The sequence below is a fragment of the Rousettus aegyptiacus genome, unplaced genomic scaffold, assembly GCF_014176215.1.
Source record: "Rousettus aegyptiacus isolate mRouAeg1 unplaced genomic scaffold, mRouAeg1.p scaffold_m13_p_4, whole genome shotgun sequence".
In the NCBI taxonomy this organism is placed as follows: Eukaryota; Metazoa; Chordata; class Mammalia; order Chiroptera; family Pteropodidae; genus Rousettus; species Rousettus aegyptiacus.
The window spans coordinates 16,128,962-16,156,129 of NW_023416307.1; the positions used below are offsets into that span (position 1 = coordinate 16,128,962).

General features: G+C 32.5%; 1 protein-coding gene across 1 annotated transcript in view; it reads left to right on the forward strand.

Annotated features, from left to right (window-relative positions):
• Window positions 1-27,168, forward strand: part of TMPRSS15 (transmembrane serine protease 15) — a 99,127-nt gene that overhangs the window by 25,371 nt on the left and 46,588 nt on the right. Inside the window, exons 8-14 of the mRNA XM_016148492.2 lie at window positions 3,490-3,598; window positions 9,542-9,648; window positions 12,157-12,297; window positions 12,985-13,134; window positions 21,000-21,105; window positions 21,404-21,554; window positions 23,588-23,723. Of these exons, the coding sequence (XP_016003978.2) occupies window positions 3,490-3,598; window positions 9,542-9,648; window positions 12,157-12,297; window positions 12,985-13,134; window positions 21,000-21,105; window positions 21,404-21,554; window positions 23,588-23,723 (900 nt within the window). The remainder of the gene's footprint in view (window positions 1-3,489; window positions 3,599-9,541; window positions 9,649-12,156; window positions 12,298-12,984; window positions 13,135-20,999; window positions 21,106-21,403; window positions 21,555-23,587; window positions 23,724-27,168) is intronic.

Genomic DNA, 27,168 nt, shown 5'->3' on the forward strand with positions numbered 1-27,168 from the left:
AGGCCTATTTGGAAGTTGGCAAGTGTCTCCACAGGTTGTTTATATGTGACTGTGTATGTGCACAATAGCCCTGGCGGATGGGCTGCGATCCCATCCACAGAAGTTGGATTTTCATGTTTTGGAGAATTCAATACCCTGAGCAAACACACAGTTAATATTGAGCCAGCAGAGGGAGCTCTCAGTGGGTCGTAAAATCACACCCTTACAAATCCCATCCTATTACAGGCAATATTTTGGAGAGAGTCATAGAACAGCTGATATTATTTGACAGGCTCATTTATAACTCATTCAGAATTTTTTCTGGTATTGTACTGGAAAACACTTTATAGTCTAAAAAGTTATAACCCTGAACACCCAGTAATCCCACTCAGGCACACATGGGTTATAGCTGTTTTTCCAAAAGGTTATCCTGTTTCATTGCTCTATGTTAAATCAGGTGCTCCAGAAACATCCTGAAATTAACTGAAAGAATATGTGAGAAAATCCTTAGCACAAACCTACATCTTGAAATAATAACATTTTGGCATTCCAAACATAACTATTATAAGTAGTTCAATCCCATTGTAATTTTAATATAAATACCTTCAGGAACATTCATCTTAGTTTTTACTTGCATTCAGGAATTCACCAAAGGCCCTTTAGAGCTGAGCTTGACCTGTAGATTATTATTCCCATTAAAACTCAATAACTTTATAGAAAGCTGGACAGTCGAATTGATCATATTCTTTAGGACGGGCTAAATACTATGATAAATAATCTTAAAATTTAAGACAATAGCAGTTTATCACTTACGTGCTAGCCCAAGAAAGATGGCAAAGGGCTGTGCTCTTATGGAGGCATTCAAGATGCCAGCTCCTCCACCATCCCCTCTGTCCTGAGTCTTCCCCTATATCCTTTGCAACTGGTTGACAAACAAGGGAAGAATGTTATAGAAGATGCTTTTAGAAATGACATCTGGAAATACACACAATATTTTCCACAGTAGTTTATTGACCAGGCTCAGTTACGTGAATCCATTGTGGAAGGTATAGTTTAGTCATGTGCCTAGGAAGTATAGCAAACATATAATGATCTCTGCCATAAGGACATAACTCAGCTTTATGGAAAATTGTGAACCCGGTTGTGAGGCACAAAGATGTTGATCCCTTTCCCAAAATATATGTACTGAGTGAATGTGAAGGATGACTAAAACAAACCAGCTTTGTAAAAAGGTTTTACAAGTTCTTAAGTTGGTTTTGTTCTGTTCCCTTTTTTACTCTATCATTTTTTGCTTCCTCCTTGTTGTGGCTTACTATTGGAAATGTGATCTACATTCCAATTTTAAGAACGCTGGAAATTATGAAAAAAGTTTTTAATTTCCAGTTACTTTCATTTACAATTCCCTCCTTGCATTTAAGCTGAAAGAGTGAGTGATATCATAATAACTACATTGTAGTATTAAGCAGTATATCACAGTGGGCTCTGGAGTAAGACTGCCTAACTATGAATTGTCACTTACAAGTTGGGAGAATTTATGCTAGTTACTAAACTTTTTTGTGCCTCAGTTTCCCTACCTGTAACTTCATAAAGTTATGAATACTACATTAATATATATATAATAACTTTAGAATAGTGGCTGGCACATAGTAAACACTTCATAAATTCTAGCAGTTATATTTTAGGGCTGGTAGGACTGACTGCTTTACCTCACTAAATGCAAATCATGATAGCAGTGGACTGTCTTGCATTGCCTATAATCTTGGAGTCCATATATTTCTTGACAAACCGCAATTACAAAACCCTATATGTCACATTTTTAAATATAAGCAGACACTATTCTTAATTTTATAGTCACTGAAGCTAAGTGATTAATTATCTCAATTATTCGGCATTATATGTGGTGGACAGAGTTTAGGGTAAAGGAGATTTTCTTTTCCGTCTAGAAAATTATTAAGCTCTGCATTAAAAAGTCATATTTTGCCATTTATTTTCGAGTTATATATATCAGCCTTAATCATCTTCGTTTCCTGCAGTATTATACAAAAGAAAATGTAGTTCTCTCAACCAGCCACAGTTTTCTTTATTTCGTTTCCTGAGGTCTGTAACTGATTGTTTAGAGTATAATCCTTGCATTTCAGGTGGTTATTTTCTCGGTTTTGTTTGTTGTTATTTTTTGTTGTCTCCTGCTGGGAATTAGGATATCAAGTTATAATCCAATGCTACAGACTCTTAGGTCATTCTTAAACAGTCTTTGAATCTTAAAATTTATTTATCAAAATAATTGTTTATACTTTTAAAAATATATACCAAAAATTTCAAAAAGTCAATCAAGAACATGAGATTTTAACAAGATTTTAATGTGCCATTTCATTCTTCAATTTTTGTTTTTCATCTAAATAAAATATTTGCTGTCATATAATAACTTGTATTTTACAATTTAACAGAGTTGCTGTATAACATCACAATGGGGTTTTCTATCCACAAATAGGATTGGCTTGCTTATTCAGCACTCAGATTCCAAGAGTAGTAATTTAATTTTGACAAATTTCTTTGATTTTCCTATCCTTCATTAATACTTCTTGCATATGAAGATTTAACAACCTACCAGGAGGAAAAGAACACATTTTATAATGTAGTATCAACAGAACTAAGTAACTAAGCATATAGAAAATAACCTGAGAAAAACTAAAGATTGTGAAAATCAAATGGGTTTTATTTTTTTACACATATGATACATTGCAAGTGTATACATAGCAAATGTAAGATAAAAATCTTTAAGGTATGGCCGCTGGTTCCTGCTTTCAAGATGATTTTAATCTAGTTGAAAGTGTTTCAGATATAAATTAAAAATGCCTAATAACACATGACACTGAAAAGAGGGACATGAAATAAATGTGCCACAAAAAAGCAGAAGAGGAAAATGAGGAATCATGGAAACAAGACTTTTTCAAAAATATTAAATGAAAATATTGAGCTAGATGGCAAGTTCATATAAAAGGAACAAGAATAATCAAGTAAAACAGACTTGAGCGAATGGAATTCTCCCCAGGCGACTTATGTCATATGTATCATTTGCCTGGCCATATTCTGATTATTTCAGGAGGGTATAGCACTTTGTGTATACATTTCAAATTTATCCTATCTCTAATTTAATGAGGAAAAGGACAAAAAATAGTAGTTATTTGTCTAAATTGTTAGTTTATAATTCAGATATATTTGTTCTTTATAAATATAAAAGAATAAACTAAAAGTGCAACTAATAAGGTATCAGTGTTTAGAAATAAAATGCTTTTCTAAAGGACTCTATGATGAGGTGTGTAAGAGTATTTGAAAATAACCAATGGATTTTAAGTATGGGATTTGATCTACTCCTATTTGATCTTTTCAGTTTTGTAAAATAGCTTCATAGAATTTAGCCATGAATGTTCATTAACCAATCTGAATCCTATCTGATTTGAGAAACCCTTCCAAGATGGTTTTCGTGTAACATCAACTGTCATATTTTCACAGCCACAGCTTGTGATGGAAGATTTTTGTTGACTGGATCTTCGGGGTCCTTCGATGCTACCTATTACCCAAAGCCTTCTAAGTCAAGTGTTGTTTGCCAATGGATTATACGGTAATATGCCATGTTCTATTCTCTGTTCTTAAGGCATAAAGTCTTTCTGTGATGCAATAAGTCTTGCCACCTTTAGTAGTGTATTTATTTTTTTGACAATTGTTTTCATTAGCTATGAAGCGCAGCCTTTCCAACCTGTCCAAGAAGTTTCTCTCTTGTTCTTAACCTTTTAAAAAGGGATTCTGTCCTATAAACAATACTGTCTAATAAGTAAGGCCATCTCACTGGGCACTGTAGCATGTTTTTTTTTTTTGTGATTGCACAAAGCAAGCACTGCCAGATTACACAGCACATACGTATGTCTACATACCACAAGAAATGGCACTTCACGCCACCTACATCCTGGCTCCAGAATAGTTCCTTTCTCATTTTTTCTGTATTCCTCTGAAAATCTCCTACGGTGTGACTTAGTCATGGCAGATTATGAGGTAGAACACACTCTATATACATTCTTTTTACTGTATCTTCAGTCATACCTGGATCAATGTCTATGTATATAACCTCCAAGCTCTTAATCAGTTGGTAAATCCAATCATGATCATCAAAATAATCAAACTGCTGATGGCTGATCTGCCTTACTGTTTGCTTCAGCATTTTTCACAGTGAAGTATTACCTTATGTTCCTCCCAGATATTCCGAGGAAAAAAAATAATTTTTACTCAAATAAATATAAGGAACACTGAAATAAACATTACGACTTTTAAAAAAAGGTACAGGACTTCTCATGACCTTAAGTAAGTTAGCATGCAATACAAATCTCTAAAAAATATATATTTCCTATTAAGTCAGTGAACATTTTTTCCCCAGAGAGCATTCAGTGTAAGTGTTGTATGGAATTTACTTTGAGAAATGACAGTCTGTTTAGTTCCTTTCTCTTAACAGCTGGATGGGATTATGGTTTCCCAATCTGACCTACTGTAAAATAGTTTTAATCATGATGATGACTCACTCGAAAACTAAGGGAATCAATATAACAGCTGATTAAAGAGGATTAAAGGCAAAGCTTCAAGTTCTTGCCAAACAAATGTTAGGAAATGGCCCCAGGGTTGTTTTTCTGTGCAGACACATCCCAGAGATGAGATGGGGTATGAAGGGAAGATTATTCTAAACACATTTACTAGACATTGTTCAGGGAAAGAAGAACATCCTGTTTCTTTAGATAATTTCTATTTTGGAGCTAAGCTCCATGAAATTCATGTAATATAACTAGGAGCGTAATTTCCTCTGTTTTTATGTCTAGACAACATGTTACTTCTGTGCCAAAGATATGATTTTGTATTAAAAATGGCAGTCCTAAGTAATTCTTGCCAAGTGAAAAATTAACCAATTTGGAGGATATTGTTTCCAATATAATCACATGAAATTCGTAAAGCACCATTTATAAATGGCTATTAGCACTGTTCATAAGTAAAATAAAAGATATTCTATTCCTTACCCTAAATGTCAGCAGAAAGCCATAGAAAAATTTTAAATTATTTCCTCTAAAAATGGAAAATCATGAATCCTAAATGATTTCTTCATGCAATCTTTCAAATTGTATTAATACCAAATAAAAATTATTTAGTTGTTATAGTCACTTTAAAAAGCTAGGTCAAATTTACAGGGCTTATATGCAGAATGCAATAAACTTTTTCATAATAGTGATATCACATATAATAATGACACTGTTAATTAAGGATGTGTATAATTCTATTCTTTTCACTTTGTTTTCTATTACTTAATTTTAAAAACTATTTTAGGGAAGCCACCATTAGAGTAAGAATGATTTTTAAAATCCAAAGAGTCTACAATATTACCCTAAACAAATACTGTACTTCATGCTGAAATCAGGATTTAATTAATTATATAAATAAGATAACTATTTTTTTTTCCTCAAAACTGATTACTACATTAGAGAGGCATTGTATCAGGTAATTTGTTTTTGCTAATGGTGATCAAAGTGGGAATAAAACAGTGATGTTTCCTATAAACTTAGAAGATCAATTAAAAAGTGGAGAAATGTTCAAGATGTCATTAAACTATATTTTGGGCTAGACCACCCTAACCCTAGAATTATACTAAAACCACATTTAGCAGAGTGTTGACCATTAAGAATGTGAGCACTGGAGACAGTCTGTGTGGATTTGAATATGCCTCCTTCAGATGCAAGCTGTGTGATTGCTGGCAAATAACTAAACTTCCTTGACCCAAATTTCTACATCTGTATAGTTCAACATCTCTAACTACAGGGGCCAAAGACATTATTAAATATAGTAATGAATGGAGAGTGCTTAGTCACATATTAAGTGCTCAGTAAAAGTGGCCTATAAAAAGATTAACTATCGATACAAAAATGCAAAATACATAAACTAATTTAGAAAAGTACCCATTCCCTTCAAAAAAAAAACAGAAGGTTACCATAATGTCTAATGTTATAGAAACATCAGATATTACATTCTTTTATCTTACTTTTATAAATTCTTGTGTTTTCATTGCGAATTGGCTTTTCCGAATCAGAAGAAAATAAAAAGTAGTATGCTCTCATTTCTCTTCTACCTTCAATTATATATTTTGTAAAAGCAAAGGACTCCTGAACACAAAGGTTCCTAGGGAGTATCTCTTGCAACCCTTAGATTCATACTTTGAAAACAACATCACATGATGAAAAATTCACTATAAACCTGCCTGGAGACACCAAAACTTTAATTAAAAGAACAGAAATCATCCCTGAAGACTGCTTCATTTCTTCTTCCTCTGTCTTCTTCAGCTTTGACGCTGTGTCCCCAGAGTTTTCACCAACAGGCTCACTCCCCCAATGGCTGCACTGAACTTACAGAGGCGGAACTTAATATAAATGGCTGCACCACCCCTCTTCCTCGCCTTTTCTCGGTCCGGGCTGTGAAGATCTCCTGCCCCTCGCCTCAATCCCCTTTTACTCCTGCAAACCTCCTGCGGTTTCCTGAGATCTACTGATCTCCCTCCAGTGGCCCTCAAACCTGAGAGCACTTCACAATTACTCCTGGAGTACTTAAAATTATACATTCCAGAATCCACTCTAGACCTGTTGAACCTTACATCTCGGTTGATCCAAAAACCTGGGTTTCTGCTCAGATGTCTTTTAATCCTGTTCCAATAGTCACTGTTATTTCAGTGTCATCAATCCCACTCCTTGAAGATTAAACTCCATCCCTTAACACTAGCCCCTGACCTGGATTCTAATACTGTGTTTGCCAAAACTGAGGTCTTGACACAAATGGACATTACCCAAGGATGATCTTTAGCGTTTCAAATTAACTACATTTATGATGAATGTCCCAAATTCCCAATTAGCCAAAGTATTACTGATAACTTACCCAAAAACTAAGCTTGCCATGCCCTTGGCCAGTAGGCCTTGTTCACCTGGCATCCTTCATGGCAAGGCTCTGAGGCCAGGTCACTTCTCAATCTCCTGCTTGGCTTTGAAGGCTATGTATTTTCCTATTATTCGCTCTCTCAATCCTTAGCCAATTTAGACAATATTACCCATGCTTTGCTTTGTGTTTCAGCCACCTTCCTTCTGAGGCATTTGGGGGAACATTGCACCCCGAACCACTCAAATTATTCACATTTCTGATCTTACTACTTCAGTGGGATAGTATAGTTATAAATAGAATTTGCCCTAGACAGCTTCCCCCAAACGTAATATCTGAAAATGAAATCTTACATTTAAATACTAAATTAAAACTTTGTAAGGAATCTGTCATGCTTTTCCTCCTATTCTCTTATACTGGCAGCTACATAGGCTAATTTTTTTTTTTTAATTTCTATTGAACAGCATGTACTAGTTTCCGCAAAGTACTGGAGAATATAAGAATGAATAAAGTAATCTCATATTCAAGTCATACAAATTCTGGTACATAAGACAATTAAGTCCATAACTAGCAATTGTTGTGAAACAGATAACCAGGGGTATCTCCTCTGAGTACTGGGTAGCAACTGATCAAAATCCATATACTTTTTAAAGGTTTCCTACTTAATCTTGCTCCTTTTAAAAGTAAGTATTTATTGAGATTTTTTAGAAAATAAGTACTGAAATATAGTAAGTGAATATAATATAAATTATACATAATTTGTTTTAAAACTTTCAAATGAGAAAACATTCATATATCACTACATTGGGCTGTTTCCTAAGTGATTTTTGACCTTCTAAAAAAATCAAATGAAGTTATCCATATTGAAAAGTTGATTTTTGATAGTATAATGTACGTATTCTTTCCATTGTGTTATGTTGTAGATATATTGCTCTCACAGTATAATTTAAGCATAATAATTGAGCCTAAATTCATCTGAAAACTAGTTTGAAATATCTATAAAAAATATATTCAAGAGTAATGTGATAGAAGAGGTACCCCTAGTTTTTGTTCCCCCACAGAAACACCAATTTAGCAATGATAATACATTCATGAGAAATCCAGAATTCAATTAAGTTGCAGTTATCCCCAAGTGAGCACAAAGCCAAGAATAACCACATTGAAATGAACAAAAAAATCAAGCTCGTTTTATTTGTGTTAGCTCCTTCCCCAAGCCAACACAGCTCAGCATCAAGAGAGCATCTGGTCTTGCCTCACTACTTCTCACTTGGAGGGGAAAAGGAGAGTGGAGTATGTGTCCAAAACTGTAGCTTTTCCAAGGGCTGCCCAAGGGACTAGTTTTTGTCTTACCTCATTTGGAGCACTGATAGAACCAGGATAGTTTGGACACCTGAGGAGTGCTGAGAACAAAGAGAAACAGGGGTGACTGGCTGTGGCCAGCATGGCTTGACATAATTTCACTCAATGCAAAGCCTCTCTCTCAGGATGGAGGGAGAGGAGTGCAGCATTCTTCTGACATTGCAATTGCTCCAGGGGCTGTCCCAGAGACTTTTATTTGTCCCACATAACTCAGGGAGGTGAGAGCCTGCACTTTTGAATATCTGTTAGCTGCAGAAAACAAGGGAATATGGGGTGGCTTGATGCTATAAAACCAGAGAATTTGCAGTTCCACATAGAGACACCAGAGAGAGCAGGAAATTAGGACCTTCTGAAAAAGAAACCAGCAAGCCTCTAATTTCTCTTGAATAACCAATGGGTCTTAAACAAATATTTTTTAGAAATTAGAAAATATCTGTAGGCAAATGAAAATGAAAACACAACATACTAAAATTGGGATGGAGAAAAAGTAATACTAAATGGAAAGTTTATAACAATAAATACCTACATTAAAAAGAACAAAGATCTCAAATCAACAATCTAACTTTGTTCCTCAAAGAACTAGAAAAAGAACAAACTGAACCCAAAGCTAGCAGAAGGAATAATTAATATCGAAGTACAAATAAATGAAAAAGGGAGTAGGAAAACAATTTTAAATATTAATGAAACTAAGTTGTTTTTCAAAAATGTTGACAAAATTGACAACTATTTAGCTAGATTAAAAAAGAGAAAGAATGGTCAACTAAAATCAGAAATGAAAGAGGAGGCATTATAACTGATGCTAAATAAAATTAAAGAATTATAAGCGACTAGTATAAATAATTATATACCAGCAAATTGGACAACCTAGAAAAAATGGATAAATTTCTAGAAACATAAAACCTATCAATATTGAAAAATCTAAACGGACCAACTACTAGTAAGGAGATTTAATCAGATATGACATATTTAGAGTATTCAAACTCACAGAAACAGAAAGTAGAATGGTGGCTGCCAGGTACTGGGGCAGTTATTGTTCAATGCGTATAGAGTTTCAGTTATGTAAGTTGAAAACATTCTAGAGATCTGGCATACAAACAACATTGTGATATTTATGAATACTGTACTAAAACATTTGTTGAGTGTTGATCTCATGTTATATTTTTTATTACAGTTAGAAAATTGTGTTCACATTCTAGAATGCATTAAGAGTTGGCAATTGTTAAGTGTAGTAATCTATTTTTTGCTTTTACTTTAGTGTAAACCAAGGACTTTCCATTAAACTGAGCTTCGATTCCTTTAATACATATTATACAGACATATTAAATATTTATGAAGGTGTGGGTCCAAGCAAGATTTTAAGAGGTAAGTTCAAACAAATATACAATCCATTATCAGAATGAAAATACGTGGGGAACCTTTTGGAGTGATGTGTTTTTTTCTTTATTTTGAATTAATATAGATTTAAACTTGAAGTTTCTAAAAAAATAAACAAAACTAGTCCTCATTACAAAATTAATAATATAGAGCACTATGTAATCAATCTTAGTAATAAAACAGTAACGATTGCACATGATCTTCTTTTAATTGATATTATTTAACATCATGTGGGATTTAAAAATATATAATTATATCAAAGATATAATTAAATAAGTATAGGCTTTGTTTGAGCATTACTCTCCATTAAGCAAAATTCAGACAAACAATAAAAACTATTATACTATTTTTCTCTGACATTGCATAGGTTATAAACTCATAGAATCTGTTTTTTCTATTTTCACTACGCATCTGTTTCTCAGTCTCTTGCAGGGCTACTATGAATAAAGTGGGTAAAATAATAACTAGCTCCCAATATAGGTTTAGTAAATGGTAGATGTGGGTAGTATTGCTATTACATAACCATTTGTCATTATATGGACACTGATGGAAGCTGAGAGGAGGTCAGAGAATGCAGTAATTATATACCTGTGCCCACACCTATTTTATTCTATGACTCCAAAATGCAGAGACCTATTCATGGTAGCCAACAAAAGTAGGCATAAAATTCCAGGAGAAAATAACATAGGAATGAAGAAGTGAACATGGGAGATGAGTCAAGGGAATAACTATAATTTTCCTTACACTTTACAAGAATAGTCAAGTGTAAGGCTAAAGTGAGATTGCAAATGGCACCTGTTATTAAAGTGTATATAATAACTGTATATATTTTAATCATTTTGACTTTCAAATTGTATTGTGAGCAAGGAAAAGTGGATTATATCTAATAAATTTTTTTGACTGACTTATTAATTTGAGAAATATATATGCTTACCATAATATATACTTTTTATTGAGTACTATTAATGTGATACTCCATACTGAGTGCTTTATGTCGATATTCTTATTTAACATTTTCAATAAATGTGCAAAGCGTGCATCACAGGAGGTGAAAATGAATTGAAAGGGATTAAATAACCACAAGTCCATGGAGCTAGTTAGTCATGGAGACTGAAATCAGACCCCAAATTTCTGACTCTAAACACAATGCATTTCTTCATTGTACTTTAAAAGACCTGAGTACAAATATAGTAATGAGTGTACCTAAAACACATGAATTCATGGTAAGTTAGTTATATTTACTTTAAATTAAATCACCAAGCCATTTTATAATCTACTTATTTTTGCATTTGATAAATCCAGTTCTTAAACTTGTCAACTTAAATATTTACACAGACAAGTCAGTTCATATGAATTTCTTCAAGGGCTAACGTAATAATAATAATAAATTTTAGCATACATCAATCACTGGCAATGTGCAAAGTAGTATTCTCAGCACTTTAACTCAATAAATGTTCTCCAAAACCACATTAGTTAGCTGCTATTATAATCTCTACTTTACAGATGGTGAAAACTAAATTCGTAGAGGTTAACTGATCAGAAATGATAGGTGTAAGTTACCCTCGTGTTCCTTTATCCTTCAAATATCTTGATTTGCCTAAATACTATTTTTAGTTATCTAATATGCTCAGATTATCAGTAATTCATAGATAAATATTAGAATCATTAGGCATAGTGATGTGAATAATGCACAAATGATTCTGATAAAAATGTAATAAAGAAACTAAAGATCCAAATAGAAAAAAAAAGTATGAAATGTACTTAAATTAAACAAGTAGGTAGTTTAATTTTTAAGATCTTTTAAAATATATATCTATTTTAAAGTTTTAAAAGTTAAATAATTTAATAACTTGAAAAATTTGAGAAATGGCATTAACTGCCAAAATCAAGACAGAAAAAATGTTAAAATCAATATAAAACAGAGTAATATAATCAAAATAAATCAATATTAAAAATTAATATATAGTAGAACAAATTCCTTGTTATTAAATATTATTTTAAGGACCCGTGGTTATATGGATAGAGAACCAAAGAAATACTCTTATTTCTATTATTGCGACTAAGTTCAGCCCCTGTTAGTATTGCATAGGAAATATCTGATAGAGCCAAACTATCTTTGAACTTTATAACTGCCTGACTTGTTTGTTTCTTAGAGGAACTATTTCAGTAAAGGAATGCATATTTTGTAATATGTATATATGATGTATGTAGCTAATAATTAAAAATAAAAATATAGATCTTTCAAGCAATAAATATGTATAATAATTTGATTTTCTAATGCTTTGGAGAAGAGTTGTTTCAATTAAAATAAATAAATCATAAGACTAATGCTTTTAATTAAGTGAGTGGTATCAGATAGATTGATAGATTAATCAATAGATCCATGGATGGATGAATGAATGGATGGATGGATGAATGGATGGATGGATGGATCAATCGATAAATAAATGAATAGATAAATATGTACATATAACAGTAATTAATTTTCTTTTGTAGCTTCTCTCTGGGAAACTAATCCTGGTACAATTAGGATTTTTTCCAACCAAGTTACTGCCACCTTTCTTATAGAATCTAATGAAGATGATTATACTGGCTTTCATGTAACATACACTACATTTAATAGCAAAGAACTTAGTAGTAAGTATTGTTTATTCTTTAACTTTTGAATCTTCAGATATTTTAATATCATAATGGAATTTTTAAGGTAGCAGAACCTAAAATTTTAGAACAAGATCATAATCCGTTTTATTATGCAAGTTCTTTAATGACTATCTCTTATGCATTCCTCTTCCTACCTAATACATGGAAAGAAATGGACAATTTAAAAAGTCCACATTATTCAAAAATATCAAATAACTAAGTTGAGTAACAATATAAAACAATGTAATAATTAAATTTTATGTACTGCAAGTATTCAAACTAAATTTTTTAGATTAGCATTGAACTAATCTGTGACTGTTCTGCATTAACTTAATTTTGACCAGGGTATTAAAGTTAGTAATAGAGAGAAAACAAAATATGGTACAGAGTTTATGTTGGTAAACGAATGGAAGTAAGATGTAAAAAATAAAAGGCCAAAAAGCTTGTCTTTGTTAAAGTTTTAATTGGGTATAAGAAGGTTATTACTTCAACACAGTTGGCAACAAAAAGCTATTTTTTTAAACTAAATGGAATAAAACTGAGTTAAGAGAAATCAAAAGAAAGATTTTGTGCATGCCACTTAATTATAAACTCTACAAGGTTAGATTATTTTCAATACAATCTATTGCAAGTAGTCACATGTGGACTAAATTTGAAGTATTTTCTTATTTTTTTAATTCATAGATTATGAGAAAATTAACTGTAATTTTGAAGATGGCTTTTGCTTCTGGATCCAGGATCTAAATGATGATGGGGAATGGGAAAGAGTTCAGGGAAACACCTATCCTCCTCTTACTGGACCAGATTTTGACCACACTTTTGGCAATGTTTCAGGTATAATTTATATTAAATTTGTAAACCACAAGGAAGGTGATGTGAGTTGTTCATCAGACGAAAATGAGCAGTATTAAATGCAAGACAATTTTTTCATATTTTTTAAAATCATGGACTAATAAATGCATTTAAATGAAAATGGTGATCAAATAGGCAAGTAAAAGTGATTGTTTCAAAAATACATATATATATTATCATATATTTGCACAAGATATTGAAAAGTGCAGAGAGCATTAGAGACAAGGAAACAGGTTGCTACCCTAGATTTGGCGCTTATAATTAACTAAGTAAACTTATGTGAGGTAATTAACTTTTCTGAACTTTGGTCTACTTTGCCTTAATTTCATTTTCTCATTGTTCATTGTTACTGCATAGAAATATAATTTATTATTTATACTGATCTTGTAATCTGTAGACTTGTTGAACTTGTTATTAGCTCTAATAGTTTTTAAGAATTTCCTATTTTTCAATATACAAGATTATGCCATGTTGAAACAGAGATAGGTTTACTTTTGTCATGCTACTATAATGGAATACCACAGATAGGTTGGATTAAACAATAAAGATTTATTTTTCACAGTTCTGGAAATCTGGAAGTCTGAGGTCAGAGTGCCAGCAAAGTCAGGTTCTAACAAAAACCCTCCTGGTTCACAGACAGGTGTCTTCTTATTGTATCTTACATAGCAGAGAGACAGAAAGAAAAGTGGGAGGGAGGGAGGGAGGGAGGGAGGGAGGGAGGGAGGGAGAGAAGGAGGTTAAAAAGGAAGAAAGAAGGAAGGAAGAAGGGATGGAAGGAAGGAAGGAAGGAAGGAAGGAAGGAAGGAAGGAAGGAACCCTATAAGGTTACTAATCCCACCATAAAGGTTCCCACCTCCTGACCTACCTCCCAGAGTCCCCATCTCAAAATATCATGATGTTGGAAGATCAGATTTGAACATATAAATTTGGGGGAGACACAACCATTCAGTCCATAGCACAAGGACAGTGGAAGAACTGATTCTGAAGCATGACCCTAAAAGAATGGTTGTGATTTGTGAGTACATTTTTCATGTGAATGGAATATTAGAATTAAATTTCTGGTGGAAATGTTAACAAGAAACAATAATATTTTACTGAGGAGACCAGAAATCATGGGGATTTACCAAGAGATAAGGAACTCCTAACAGAAAGACCACCCATGAAAACCTTTGTAGTATGTACCCATAACATCAAATGTAATCACTGAGAGTCACAAATCTAGAAATATATATATATCTCATAAAGTAAGAAAAATTACAAAAAGGAGAGAATAGAAATTAACGTATTTAGATAATTTTATTAATCAAAATCTATCCCACAATATAACCATTTGTAGGTTACTGATCAGAATATGATTTAATTCTAAAAGCACATATGAAAATCTTCCTTTAACCAGGCCTGATTCTAGGCATTGAGGTCACTTCTAAGACGTGTCTCCAGAACTTCCAAATTAAAACTTTCCTTTCTGTTAATCATTATAAGCACCTCTTGCTTTTCTTATCATCTTATTTGTTTCTTTTCATCCCAGTGTTCTTTTCAGGAGCAAGAATACTGTCTTTGTTATCTTTGAATTCTTAGTGTGTTTTCACTGCCTGAATCTAATTAATACCTATGTAAAATTATTCTTGAATATATGAATGAATATCTACAACCTTGACTCAATAAGTCATTTATGAATGAGTGATTGACTGAATGAAATTGCTTATAACAAAAATAATTTGAGCACAAGTCATTTATTATTAATGGTTACTTCTTTTACAAAGGTCAATATTCTCATTTTTATAACCTGAAAAGTAAATGGCTGACTTATGTCAACTGTGAATTACATCTAATAAAAGGATATTAGAGAATTATTTTTTTCATGGTAGAAATGTATCTAATCCATATTCTTTAAACAATGACACCCCTAGAATAACAAAATGTGGTTCATCACATTACTTCATCTTGATCAAAATATTTCTTAACAAAAAGTGACTACTTTTAATCTATTTCCACATTCATCACTAAAAGCTCCATTCAAGAAGTATTTTTTGAGTTCCATGCCCTATTCAAGGCATTCAAAATATATCTGTGAATGAAAGAAACCAGACTTTCAGCCCTCATGAAACACATACTCTAGCAAAGAAAAAAAGAGCAATAATGCATGACAAGTAATTACATTTTAGGAGTATGTTAAATGTGAATAAGTACTATGGGAAAATATAGAGCTTGGTAAAGGCAATGGAGAAGGCAGGTATGTGGTGCCATTGCAAATTAAAATAAGGCGATCAGGTCAGGGCTCACTGAAAAAGTGACATTTGAATTAAAACTTGAAAGGATTGAAGGAATTAGAAAGAGATTATTCCAGACAGAGGGAATAAGCAGGGCAAAGACTCTGAAGGGAGCATACCTGACCTGTTTGAAGAAAAGCCAGGAGGCCAGCATGGCTGCAGTAGCGTAAATAGAGCCAGTAGGGTCCACATCATAATGGGTCTTCTATGGCTTTGGCTTTTTTTTCTCCATGAAATGAGGAGTTATGAAAGGTGCTTGAGCATAGAAGTGGGAGGATTCACACTGACTGGTAGAAGAGTTTGTGGAAGGGCAAGAGTGTTGTCACAGAGACCAGTGGAAGGCTTTTCCCTACCTCAGAAAAAAGATCGTCAAACTGTCAGGTCAGTGGGAGCAGATGTGGTGAGGAGAAGGGCGGATTCTGTGTATAATGTTAAAGTTAACGGGATCCTGCTAAATTAGTTAACAGTGTGACCCTACGAACAAAAAAATATACTCTGTGTAGATGACTGATCCCATTAAACCAAACATGTTTAGTACCAAAAATTATGACATCCAAATCTCATACATAATTAATTTTCTTTGAATAAATTATTTCTCAGGGCTGGATCCTCTGTGGATAAATTTGTTATCTATACAGCTGAAGACTAACCCCAAAGTGAAAATCACCCTGACCCTCTAAAGAAGCCTGGCCTAAAACAGTCACATAATTTGACCACTTTTTTACTATTAAAAAAAAAAGTCTCTACCACACTTGGAAAAGTTAGAGGAAAGTGCAAAAAGCATTTATAGCTATTCACAATGACAGATACCTTTTCTGTAGTTGAAATCTTTGATGTTCAAATTATCATTTTTCTACTTTTATGTCATCAGATTAATGGATAAAATAATTTCCCTGATATTTGAAGGATATAAGTACATTACAGGAGAGAAATGGTTTCAGCTTGCCATCAGATTAAATAACTAACGAGATAAGATAAAACTGACCGAAGTAAAACAGGTTGAATGTCAGGTAAAGGTTTGAAATAGTTGAGTCGGAAATGGAGTCTCAGGAGAAAGCGTATAGCAAGAGTTATTTAAAGTGAGGCACGTCAGAGCAGTTCAGAGCCCACCAGAGGCAGCAGGGTAATGAGAATGGATGATGGGGTTTAATAGGTCTTCTCCAATTCTCATACCAGTGATTTCATAATCTACCAGTCGTTCCCCACCCCAGGGCATTTTTCTTCCAACCTGCTTTTTTATGTCAGAACATCCTACCTCTGAACTGGAGGAGGATTAAATCTCTCCTGCTGTTCCTTTTATCAGTGCAGAGGTTTTTTGGTTTTTTTTTTTTTTTTTTTTTTTTTTTTTTTTGTTCTTTGCCTTCACTTTAAATGACAGGAAAGTCTAACTTAAACAGATAAACTTTGAATTAACATTGCTTTTAGAAAGAATATCTAAGCCCCTTCCTTTCTGAGTTCTTCTGAAGAACTCTGTCCTGGTGAAGTACTTGCTCCTAAATCTGTCAATGCTCAGAGTTTCTCTGTACCTCTTAGAAGCAAAGGGATTTGGTGGAGATGGTGGCACTGATTTCGGGTAGCATCTTGGCGTGCTCAGAAGTGGCCCATTTGTTCAAAACGGTCAGGGAAATTGAGGTTAGTAATTTGTGAAGACTTCAGAAGTGCAGAGGTCGCAAAAGGGCTAGACAGACCAAAGAAAGCACATCTTTGCTGGCCTTTCTCAATGAAATCATAGTCGTTGCCAATGGTTAGAGGTTAGCATGGGGTAATCGTAAAGATCATTGAAAAAGATATCTTGAAGTCTTAGCTAGCTTTAAATCTTAACTGTGCCATTTAAACAAGTTACCTTTCCTCTCCCTGTGCCTCAGCTTCCTCATCTGAAAAGTGGGGTTGATGATAATACGACCTGACTTTAAAGGCATGTTATGAACATTAAGTTGATTAGTTGAAAAGTGCTATATAAATTTTGGTATTATAATAATTTTTTTTTTCTTCTCACGAGTATTTAACAGACACAGGTTGGCTGTGGTACTGTTCTAAGTAGTATGCTGGGAAGGAAAATAGTTATATTGCTAAATTTAAAAAATATATATTAAGTCTTTAGATATCTGCATTTCGTTTAATGTATAAACTCTTTATAAAATAAGCACCTCTAGTGTTTTTGAAATAATTGTCTATATTTCTTTATGTTTCCTGTGATGTTGAATTTTAGAAAATAATCTTACTTTTCAATATTGACAGAATCTGAATTTGGTTGATTCTCCAATCTAAAACTTTCAATATTTATCTACTAGGTTCAGTTGATTTTACATATGCATTCATGACTTACAGAGTGATTTACCTCAGCCTATTTTCTTCTTGAGAAGGGATCTCCAAGTTTCCAGAAAGTTCTACTGTCTCTCCAGTTGCTCTGTCTCTGCGTCAGCGTCAGCACAGATTCAGTACTTTTACTCTTTAATTGCGATGCTGGATAAGAGAGGTTAGGTTCAGCTCATGGAGAAATATGCTGAAAGAGAGAGATAGAAGGAAGTTGTAAGAAAAACCTAATGGCTCAAGAAAGAGGTTTATTCACTGCGCTTAAATTAATTAAATGTATTCAATTTTCTGGGTTTTAAGCTGACCCTGAGGTTAATTGTAAGACCTCTCAAAGACATTTAAAGAAAGTTGAAGGATTTTAAAAGAAATTATCATTTGACTGTATAAATTTCCATATGGTTATGGAAAATATCTATGTAATGATTCCTTTTGAATAGTACTTTAATAAATTGAAAAATAAAAAAGCAAGCCAAATTAGGGTAACATGAATATATATAGTATAACATGAAACAAAATTCAGCTAATCCATATAGAGAATTCAAAAGAATGCTAAGTATCTTTTCCCTAAAGTTCTAACAAGTTTAAAAAGTCACATATGGACATAAATATTATACACAACAAAATTTATAAGTAACATCAGAGAAGTACACCCGAAACTGTGAATTCTAATTGGGAAGACTAACAGAGGTTTTTCCAAAGGAGATGGCAATTGGATTTAAATGACCTCAAAAAATTAGTAAGATTTGACAGGTAAAATTGGAAGAGAAAGTGGAAGGACAGGAAAACAGAAAAAAGATTATAAAATTTCTGGGTGTTAAAAAATTAAAACAATCTCCTTTATAGAAATGCTGCATATAAATAAATAAATTATAAGAACTATGACTAAAAAATGATATTTGAGTCATAGTACAGAAAACTCAAATATTAGAGTGAATTTGTACTTGGTTAATAGGAAATAAATAGACAGTAAAAGATATTGAATAAGGGACCAATTAGATTGCACAGAAAGAAGCATTATTAAGCTACGATGTAAGTAATGAAATATTCTCATGGAGAGTTAAGAGAACTAAGCATGATGGTCTGAACTTAGTCATTGTCCCAAGTGTTTTGATGTTCTAACTCTCCACCTGGTGAGAAATTTCAATGACAATACTCTGAGAGGAACCCCCTGCAGTGGGCCCAGGAGGCAAAACTAGAAACAATAGGTGCACAATAACTTACTCTTAAAAAATAAAAGAGTTTTCTAATTATGTTAATTAAAATGGAACAGGCTGCCTCAAAATGCAGTGAGTGATTCCTGCCGCATCTGATCTGTGTTAGAAAGAGGTTGAGTGCCCCCTATAGTCAAAGCATTACAGATGAAATTTAATGACAATTGGATAGCTAAGTTAATTTTTTTTTGTAAACTAGAATTCTCTACTATTAAAATTCATAATTTTATAATTTCTTTTATTTACTAACTTGTTAACTAAAGAATTAAGCTGGTATCACAGAAATATTAATATAATATTTTATTTTACTATATTCCAAAATATGCCATTCTATATATTTACTATATTGTATTTTTTAAATTTATTATGCAAAATTTATAAGGTACTATAGTTCACAAAATTGTTTTATCTGGACAATGATACAAAACTCATAACATCATGATACCCTCCTTAACAAACTAAGAACTCCTAATACATTACTGCTTAATAAGTAAACAATAGATTAAAAATATTTTACATTATAACAAATTGACTATGAACATGGCCAAACATTAAAAAGGTCATGATGTGTGTTTATGTTATATAATTGCAGCTAACTAGAACTATTTCTAAATAGGCTAGTCATTCCAGTACTTACTTGTGGCATTCAGTGGAATTTTAATTATTTCCTCCCCAACTATATTCTAAGCAACTGAAAGGTCAACTCAAAAAGAATTTAGAGTTCGGCATTTAGAGTGAATTGCTGAATACCTCCTTTGTATCCATGCTACTTTTTTCAGTAAGTTGAATAATTAGGCATTAACTATATAGCTAAAATGAGTACTCATGAAATATTATAGCATTATATAAAATATAACTAATATGTTAACAATATAAATGTTAAGCATATATTCTTTTCTATTTTATGTTTTGTAATCTAGATCCAAAGAATGTGTATATATTGTATTTATTAAGATGTTTGACCATGATTTCACCTTGATAAAAATACTGATTTATTCTGAATAATTTTTGCCTCACTGATCTAAATGTGCTTTAATCTACCTATTGGCAGTTCTACTAGCACTTTTCTTCATGTCTTTGTGTATTATAAATAAGTTTCAATTTTATGCACAGCATTGCCTATAAAAATTCTGTCAGAAAGCACAAGAAATAAGATGCTTGATTTCAAATAAACTCTAAATTTCAGCATTTCATAAAGAATTACATTTCAATAAAATTAGATTTATCTAATATTTCATTTGCTTTTTATCATATTTTGTTATATGATTCTTATTTCTTGTCATAATGTATAAGCTACAAACTAAGAATAAAAAACTTCAATTCTCCTAAGGAAATGTTCAAGGTGTTCTCACCCCAATAACTCTTCCCACACTTTAAACAACTCAATTCATTGGTTGGAATAATGAGTTATAGACCAGTGGGCACTTTATTCAGTAGCTTCAGCTATTTAGAAAGATTTTCTGTGGATTAACATGCTAATTGCTTCTCTGTAATCTGATTAGTTATCATTCAAAAGAATATGAAAAATGAAACAATTATAAAATTAGATAACTTCCGATTTAGAGAAATCCAGTGTCATTAATTGGATAAAAAAAAGGACGATCTTTGAAACTTTTAACTTTGCTTCGAAAACCGTACTTGAGTTATCATGAGTTATCCCACCAGTATATCTAAATACCTTCAGGGACTGATTGTCTCTAAAGAGCAAATTAATCAAAACATCTAATAAATGAGAATTAAAGTGGTATTTGGACATGATGATATGATGCAATAATCGTGAAGACTCAATAGTAAGTCAGATTTTGATATATTCCTAGTAGTGCCGAGTTCAAGATTCTTGTTTTGTAAACTAGGAGGTCCAGAGTCGAAAAGTGATTTTTTCCTAAATAACAATTTGTTCTGCCAAATATAGTGCCTTCAGTCTAGTGTCCTTTTCACTCTACCTAAATATGATTTCTTATATTTCCATCTTAAAGTTCCTGCTAATGAATATGTTACATAATATGAGTGCTGATATTTCAGTGAAATGAAAACGGTTTTGTTGTTTTTACAGGGTTTTACATTTCCACCCCAACTGGACCAGGAGGGAGACAAGAAAGAGTACAACTTTTAAGTCTCCCATTGGATCCCACTTTGGAACCAGTCTGCCTTAGTTTCTGGTATGTTGTATACACATGTTAAATACCATATTATTTAATCAATAACATTGTCTTTCTCATGTTTCCAGGCTCAGATTTCACTAAGATGTTATCCCAACATTTAAGGAATTCGACATTACTTTTCTAATTGATAAAGAAATAAAATGCCGGGTGATTCCCACCCCTTCTCTAGCAACTCCCTCATCAAAGGGAAAAGGGGTTATTTCAAAAACAGTAAAAAATTTGGAAGAACTCCAAGATGCATTTATTCTAACGTTGTAGGAATTTATTTATTTATTTTTTTTTGTTTCCAAACTAGGTACTACATGTATGGTGAAAATGTCTATAAATTAAGCATTAACATCAGCAGTAACCAAAACATGGAGAAGATAATTTTCCAAAAAGAAGGAAATTATGGAAAAAATTGGAATTATGGACAAGTAACAATAAATGAAACAGTAGAATTTAAGGTTGGCAAATACTTTCTGTTTCATAATCACATATTTTTATCCTTAAGATTGTGATACAATTAGAGTTTATGATGATATAATGAAAAATAAATTATTTATTTTTCTGAATATAGCTCAGTCACTTTCTCTACTTTCTTAATCTACCTTTTTCTCTTTTTAAAATCTTTTCATATCTCTATTTTTATTTATTTATTGACTTATTAAAAAACCATTAATGAGGAACAATTTACTTCAGGAAAGTACTACTTGTAATGAGCCATAGAATCCATGAAAACCTTGTAGGATATTTCAGCTTTCTTCAGCAACTTTCTAGCACAAGCTAATCTTGTCTTCCTGTGCCCCTGCCCAACTAAGACTTCCAACTTGTTACAAATACCACCTAGATCGGCTCTGCAATTTTCTAAGGAATATCCTTGCCTCTTAGAAGATCGGTGCCTACCAGTATCCAACCAATCTGCCCCACTCTGACTTAATCTCCATATATTTCCTTAAAAAATTTTATCAGTTGTGTCATTGGGAAGTCTCTGATCATTTATTTCATATTAGGGTGAATTAATTTTTCAGATAATGGCTTAATGTGTTCTCTTCCTAAGGGTGTTTACAATTAAAATATAGGATAAAATAGGTGAATAGTTTAACTAAATTAACAATGTCTTCATTGCGTAACTTCAGACAAGAGAGTATAATTTTCAGAAGATGTATTATTTGGACAAACATTGTTATCAGTGAAGGCTTCATTCAGTTCTTTCCCGGTACTTGTTATAAGGCAGGCAATAATCAACGACCCTCATCTATATTTCTCACATCTTTTTTTCCTTTTTCCTTTTTTTATTTTTTCTGAGTCTGTCCTTAAGTTCTGTGAAGTTTTTTTCTACACCTTTATTTGTTTTCTGTTAATATAAAGAAGAGTAAAGGAAAATAGAACATCCCAGGAACAAAGAGATAGCAGAAACAGGGAAGTAAGTATTGTAGTGACCAAATCTGGCTGAAGTCACTGAACAGGTTTTGTTTTGTTTTGTTTTGTTTTGTTTTGTTATAAAATAAGCACAACTTTTTTTTTAAAGTTAGCTCATTAAACAGAGTGAAAGCATCTAGTTCTAAAAATATTTTCACTTTAGTTTTGCCATTTTGTTCTGAAATCTTGAACAAATCACATTAGTTCCTTTGAAATTCAGCTTGTGTATTCATGAAAGAGAAAAGTAATGCATATTTGGAATAGTGCCTGGTGTGAAGCACATGGAATGATTGTACAAATGAGTGAATCAATGACTACACGATAATGTCGGAAAAATTAAATGAGATAATGTATAACATGTGCATAGCATAGCAATTAATGTATAGAAGACATTCAGTTTCTATCTTTTCTCTCATACATAGGAGAGGATTCAAGAAAGTGCAGCTAATAATACCCACTGTCCCAAAGAACCTAATATAATTCGTATTACCACTGAGCCTTTCTCCCAAGTCTGTGTCTGTGTTCTCTGACCATCACCTCACACAGTATCCTACACCAGCTTCCTAAGTGAATTACAGCTGGAACTAGCTGGCCCTGAATGATCATACTGTACTTAAATTTTCTCTAGTCTTCTTCTTCTCCAATTCAAATAATTTAATCAGTGTATCTTCTCTTCGGGACATATGCTCTAAGAAGGCAGATACCTACTTGGATTTCTAATATCACTGGAAAAGAATCTGGGAGAAGTTCTTCCCTGCTGGACAATGTATCTGCATGACAGAGTACAGTAGAGTATGACAGTATCACAAGAGAAAAAGGCTAAAACAGAGAGAAACTGACAATATTGCCTGACTAAGAAGGAAGATACTAGTGAAAATTTAGACTAATATGAACACAAAATAAGGGAGACGGGCTCAACAGAAAGACCTTAAATAACATCAGTGTTTCCCTATGTGGTAATTTGTCCTTGGGTATTTGGAGATGGCAGTGTTGACTCTCCAGAGAACACTGGGTCATAAAAAGAATCAAGTCAGGAACATTAGAGTGGAATCATTTCATATGCCTTTCTGAATTGCAGGTTGCTTTTAATGCTTTTAAAAATCTGCTCCTGAGTGATATAGCATTGGATGACATTAGCTTAACAGATGGGATTTGCAATGTGAGTCTTTATCCAGAACCAACTTTGGTCCCAACTCCTCCACCAGAAGTTCCTAGTAAGTAACCTTAACAGGTATTTTCCTTAATTAAGCCATTAATATTTTCAGGTAGATCTTTCTTTGGCTTATATATTTTCATCTTGGCCTAATATTATTCTTTATTGGAAATCAAAGATGTTAAAATAGAAGTAAAATGAAAGCTAATGGAATATTACATGTTCTACATAAACCCATAATAGAAAATCACTCAGTACTTTGTTATGCATCTTATTTGTGATAACTAATACCTTTTCATTTTTGAAAATAATGAAGGTACTGATTTCTATTTTGTTTTCACTAGAATACAAACTAATTGTGTATGGGCCATTGAGCATAGCCTATAGTTTTTTGGGAAGAAGCCTTAAGATTCTCATAGCCTTCTGAAAGAGTGATGATAAGATCTCAAGAAGAGTTAGGTTAAGCCTGGCATTCGTCAAGCCCGTTTCAAAAATAATTTAATATTAATGATTAGCCTGGACTTTGAATATACAGACCTAGATCACACAAAAGATTTCTTTCATAAAACGGAGCTTCTGTAAGACCCCATAATGTGCTTCCTTAACAGAGGCACTAATATTTTGCAGTTGAGCAGCGACTAGGCTTTCTGGTGTCCTATGGCATTTTTAACTCAAAAAAAAGTAAAATGGAGCCTGTGTCTACCTGTGCTAGGTCAAAACAGAAACACAACATTTCAGAGGGAAAGGGGCGTTACCATTAATTTTATCCATGTCTACAGAAACGAACACTTCGTATCACTTTCAGACTATGGCATTTGACAGAAAGAAAAAAAACATGTAATGATAAATGATATCAAACACCTTTTATTTTTCTCTTGGGATGCTTTCACTGCATTACGTTTTAATGTAAAAACATCTTTTTTTTGTCTTTGGTGGCTGGAAGCTGACCTAGCTCTACAGCTTTGCTGTGTCAAACCTCATGGAGATTTTGTTCTGTCGTGGGTGTGAACCCACAAACAGAGCACTTTGTCCAGTTCTCATTTTCTTCCAAGCACACTTGAGACTCTTCTCTTATTCACATCAGCAAATCAGATTGATGAATCTATCCAAATTTGCTTTCACTTCAAAAACCATGTGTCTTACTGCTTTCCAATCTTTGGTTAAAAAGAATACAGGCTTTTCAGATGAGTAGTTTAACAACTAAAAAGCTCTAAAGATGACTGATATTTGACAACATATAACAAATGAGTTGCTTTTAAGATAAAGATAGTAATTACATTCTCATGTTGGTTCCATGATATATTGAAAGTGTACTTATATCCCAGCAAAAGGCTATGCCTTTACAGGCTATAAATGAATTTCTCAGTATCTCAAACATTCATTCAAATTTTATAAATAACTACTATATACAAAGTACTACTTAAGAAATATAAGATGTAGCGATAACCATTGATACATAGAAAAATTAATAAATATTAAAAGCAATATGTAATTATGTGCCCTAAAAGTAAAAAATGAGAGAAGTCTCTTTGGAGAAGAGAATGTGAACTGGAGAAGTCTTTAAGGAAGCATTAAAAATAAGAGACTGAATAACACCCATAAACTTGAAACAAAAGCATGGAAGTACCACACATTCCCATGTCATAATATTGGCCACAAACTTGTGGCAAGAAGTGAATTTCTTGACACCATACTCTGGGTCTAATTCACCTTTGCTTTATGCATGTCTGACTCGTTTGTAATATCACATAAAAAGATGATGAATAAATATTATGAATTAACAACCTCTCTTTCCTTCTCTCTCTACTTCGTACTTTTCTTTTGGTGAAACAAACATTTTGCCAAAAATTTGAAATAAGAACTAAAGCTTGAAAACGATGATGGGGGTAGGAGAAAGTATCAACATGAATGCAATAATTTGGGGTTTGTGGCATTGTTTAAAAATAATTATTTCACTTTATTTTTTTTAGGTGCCTTAGGCTCTATTCTCTATTATATAAAATATTTTCATACAAAAACAAAAAACAAATTATAATTATTAAAATCACTGCCAGTTTGATAAATAGTACCTATGTATATCAAATACTAGTGACAGCTTATTTTGATATTGGAATTGTTTAAAATAATAGATTTTATTTGTAGTCTTTTCAGCCAGTATGTTTTTCTATTCATCAATAAGTGGTCAATAAGAAAGATTTTCTTGGTGGAAGTAATTTAGTTTCACAGGCTCAGTATTTTAAAATCTCATTATCTAAAATAAACAATTTGAAGTAATTTTTGTGTGTAATATCATATATAAATAAAACTTTAACTATGATTTCCCACATTAAACTTTTATCTACATAATCCATACAGTCCTTATGTTTATTACAGTCAAAAAGAGAGGAGGATAATACCTCGATTTCAAAGAAGCATGTTATACCTGTATATTTTAATAGGGAAATTATAATGGTAGAATTACCCATCTGATTTTAAAGTGTAAACTTCAGAATTTTCCCAGAATGCATTTGTTCTGGTTTCAAAATGGTTGGTTCACTTCAAGGAAATATTTTAGCCCAGAAGAAAATGTTAGTTATCATCAAATACATTCTGAACAATTTCATTCTAATACAATTGCACAGAGATTTCCTGGTTCCAGATCGCTGATTTGTTTAAGAGGAAATGAAAGGAAACCATGGTTGACTGGCTAATAAATTGGCTTTCTTTAGCTCTGATAGAGCATCTATATAAGAAAATAATCCCAGACAAGTAATTGACTAGCAAATATCAGTTTCCTTCCCTTTTTTTTAGGGATCCACATTGTGCCCAATTTGTGGAAATGAAAAGTTCACTTTCATAACTGCAGGAATTCTATTTTGTGGCTTCAGTTGCTGCCACATCAGCTCTAAGATTGTTGCCCTGTAACACTGGCACAAATTATTTAAATGTGGATATTGTACTGAGAATGTTTTTTTTTTAAAGTTAACATTTCATTACACAATTATCATGCCAATTTGCAACACAAATGAGATAATTCATGACAAGATATCTATGACATAGAATAGTTATATAAAAAAAGAAATCCTTATTTAGGCCCCCGACTTGTTTCTGTGACTATTAAAGATAATTAAGAAAAAAAAAAAAATAAGACAAACTATAGTTTTAGCTATTTTAATAATCAAGCTTTATTTCTACAGTTTGCTCTTTTGAGCCATTATTAGGCCGTTTTCCATTTCCAGAGACAAAATAAAAGTTAATTTGGAAAGTTTAATAAGCATGACACTAAATGCAAACAATCTTTAACTTTAGTTCTTCATATAGAAATAAATCAATAGCTATCCACCTCTCTTATAATTGATAGCTGTATTTCAGCAGAGCTAATTGCCTTTTTATATTATTAGTGTGACTTGACATTCAAACCCCTAGCAAATGACATATTAAGTGTATTCCTATAGTTCTGTATCATCGTGTTTTGGGCAATTTTATTTTTTCATCTTTTTACTTTTAAAACTAATAGCCTACTTATT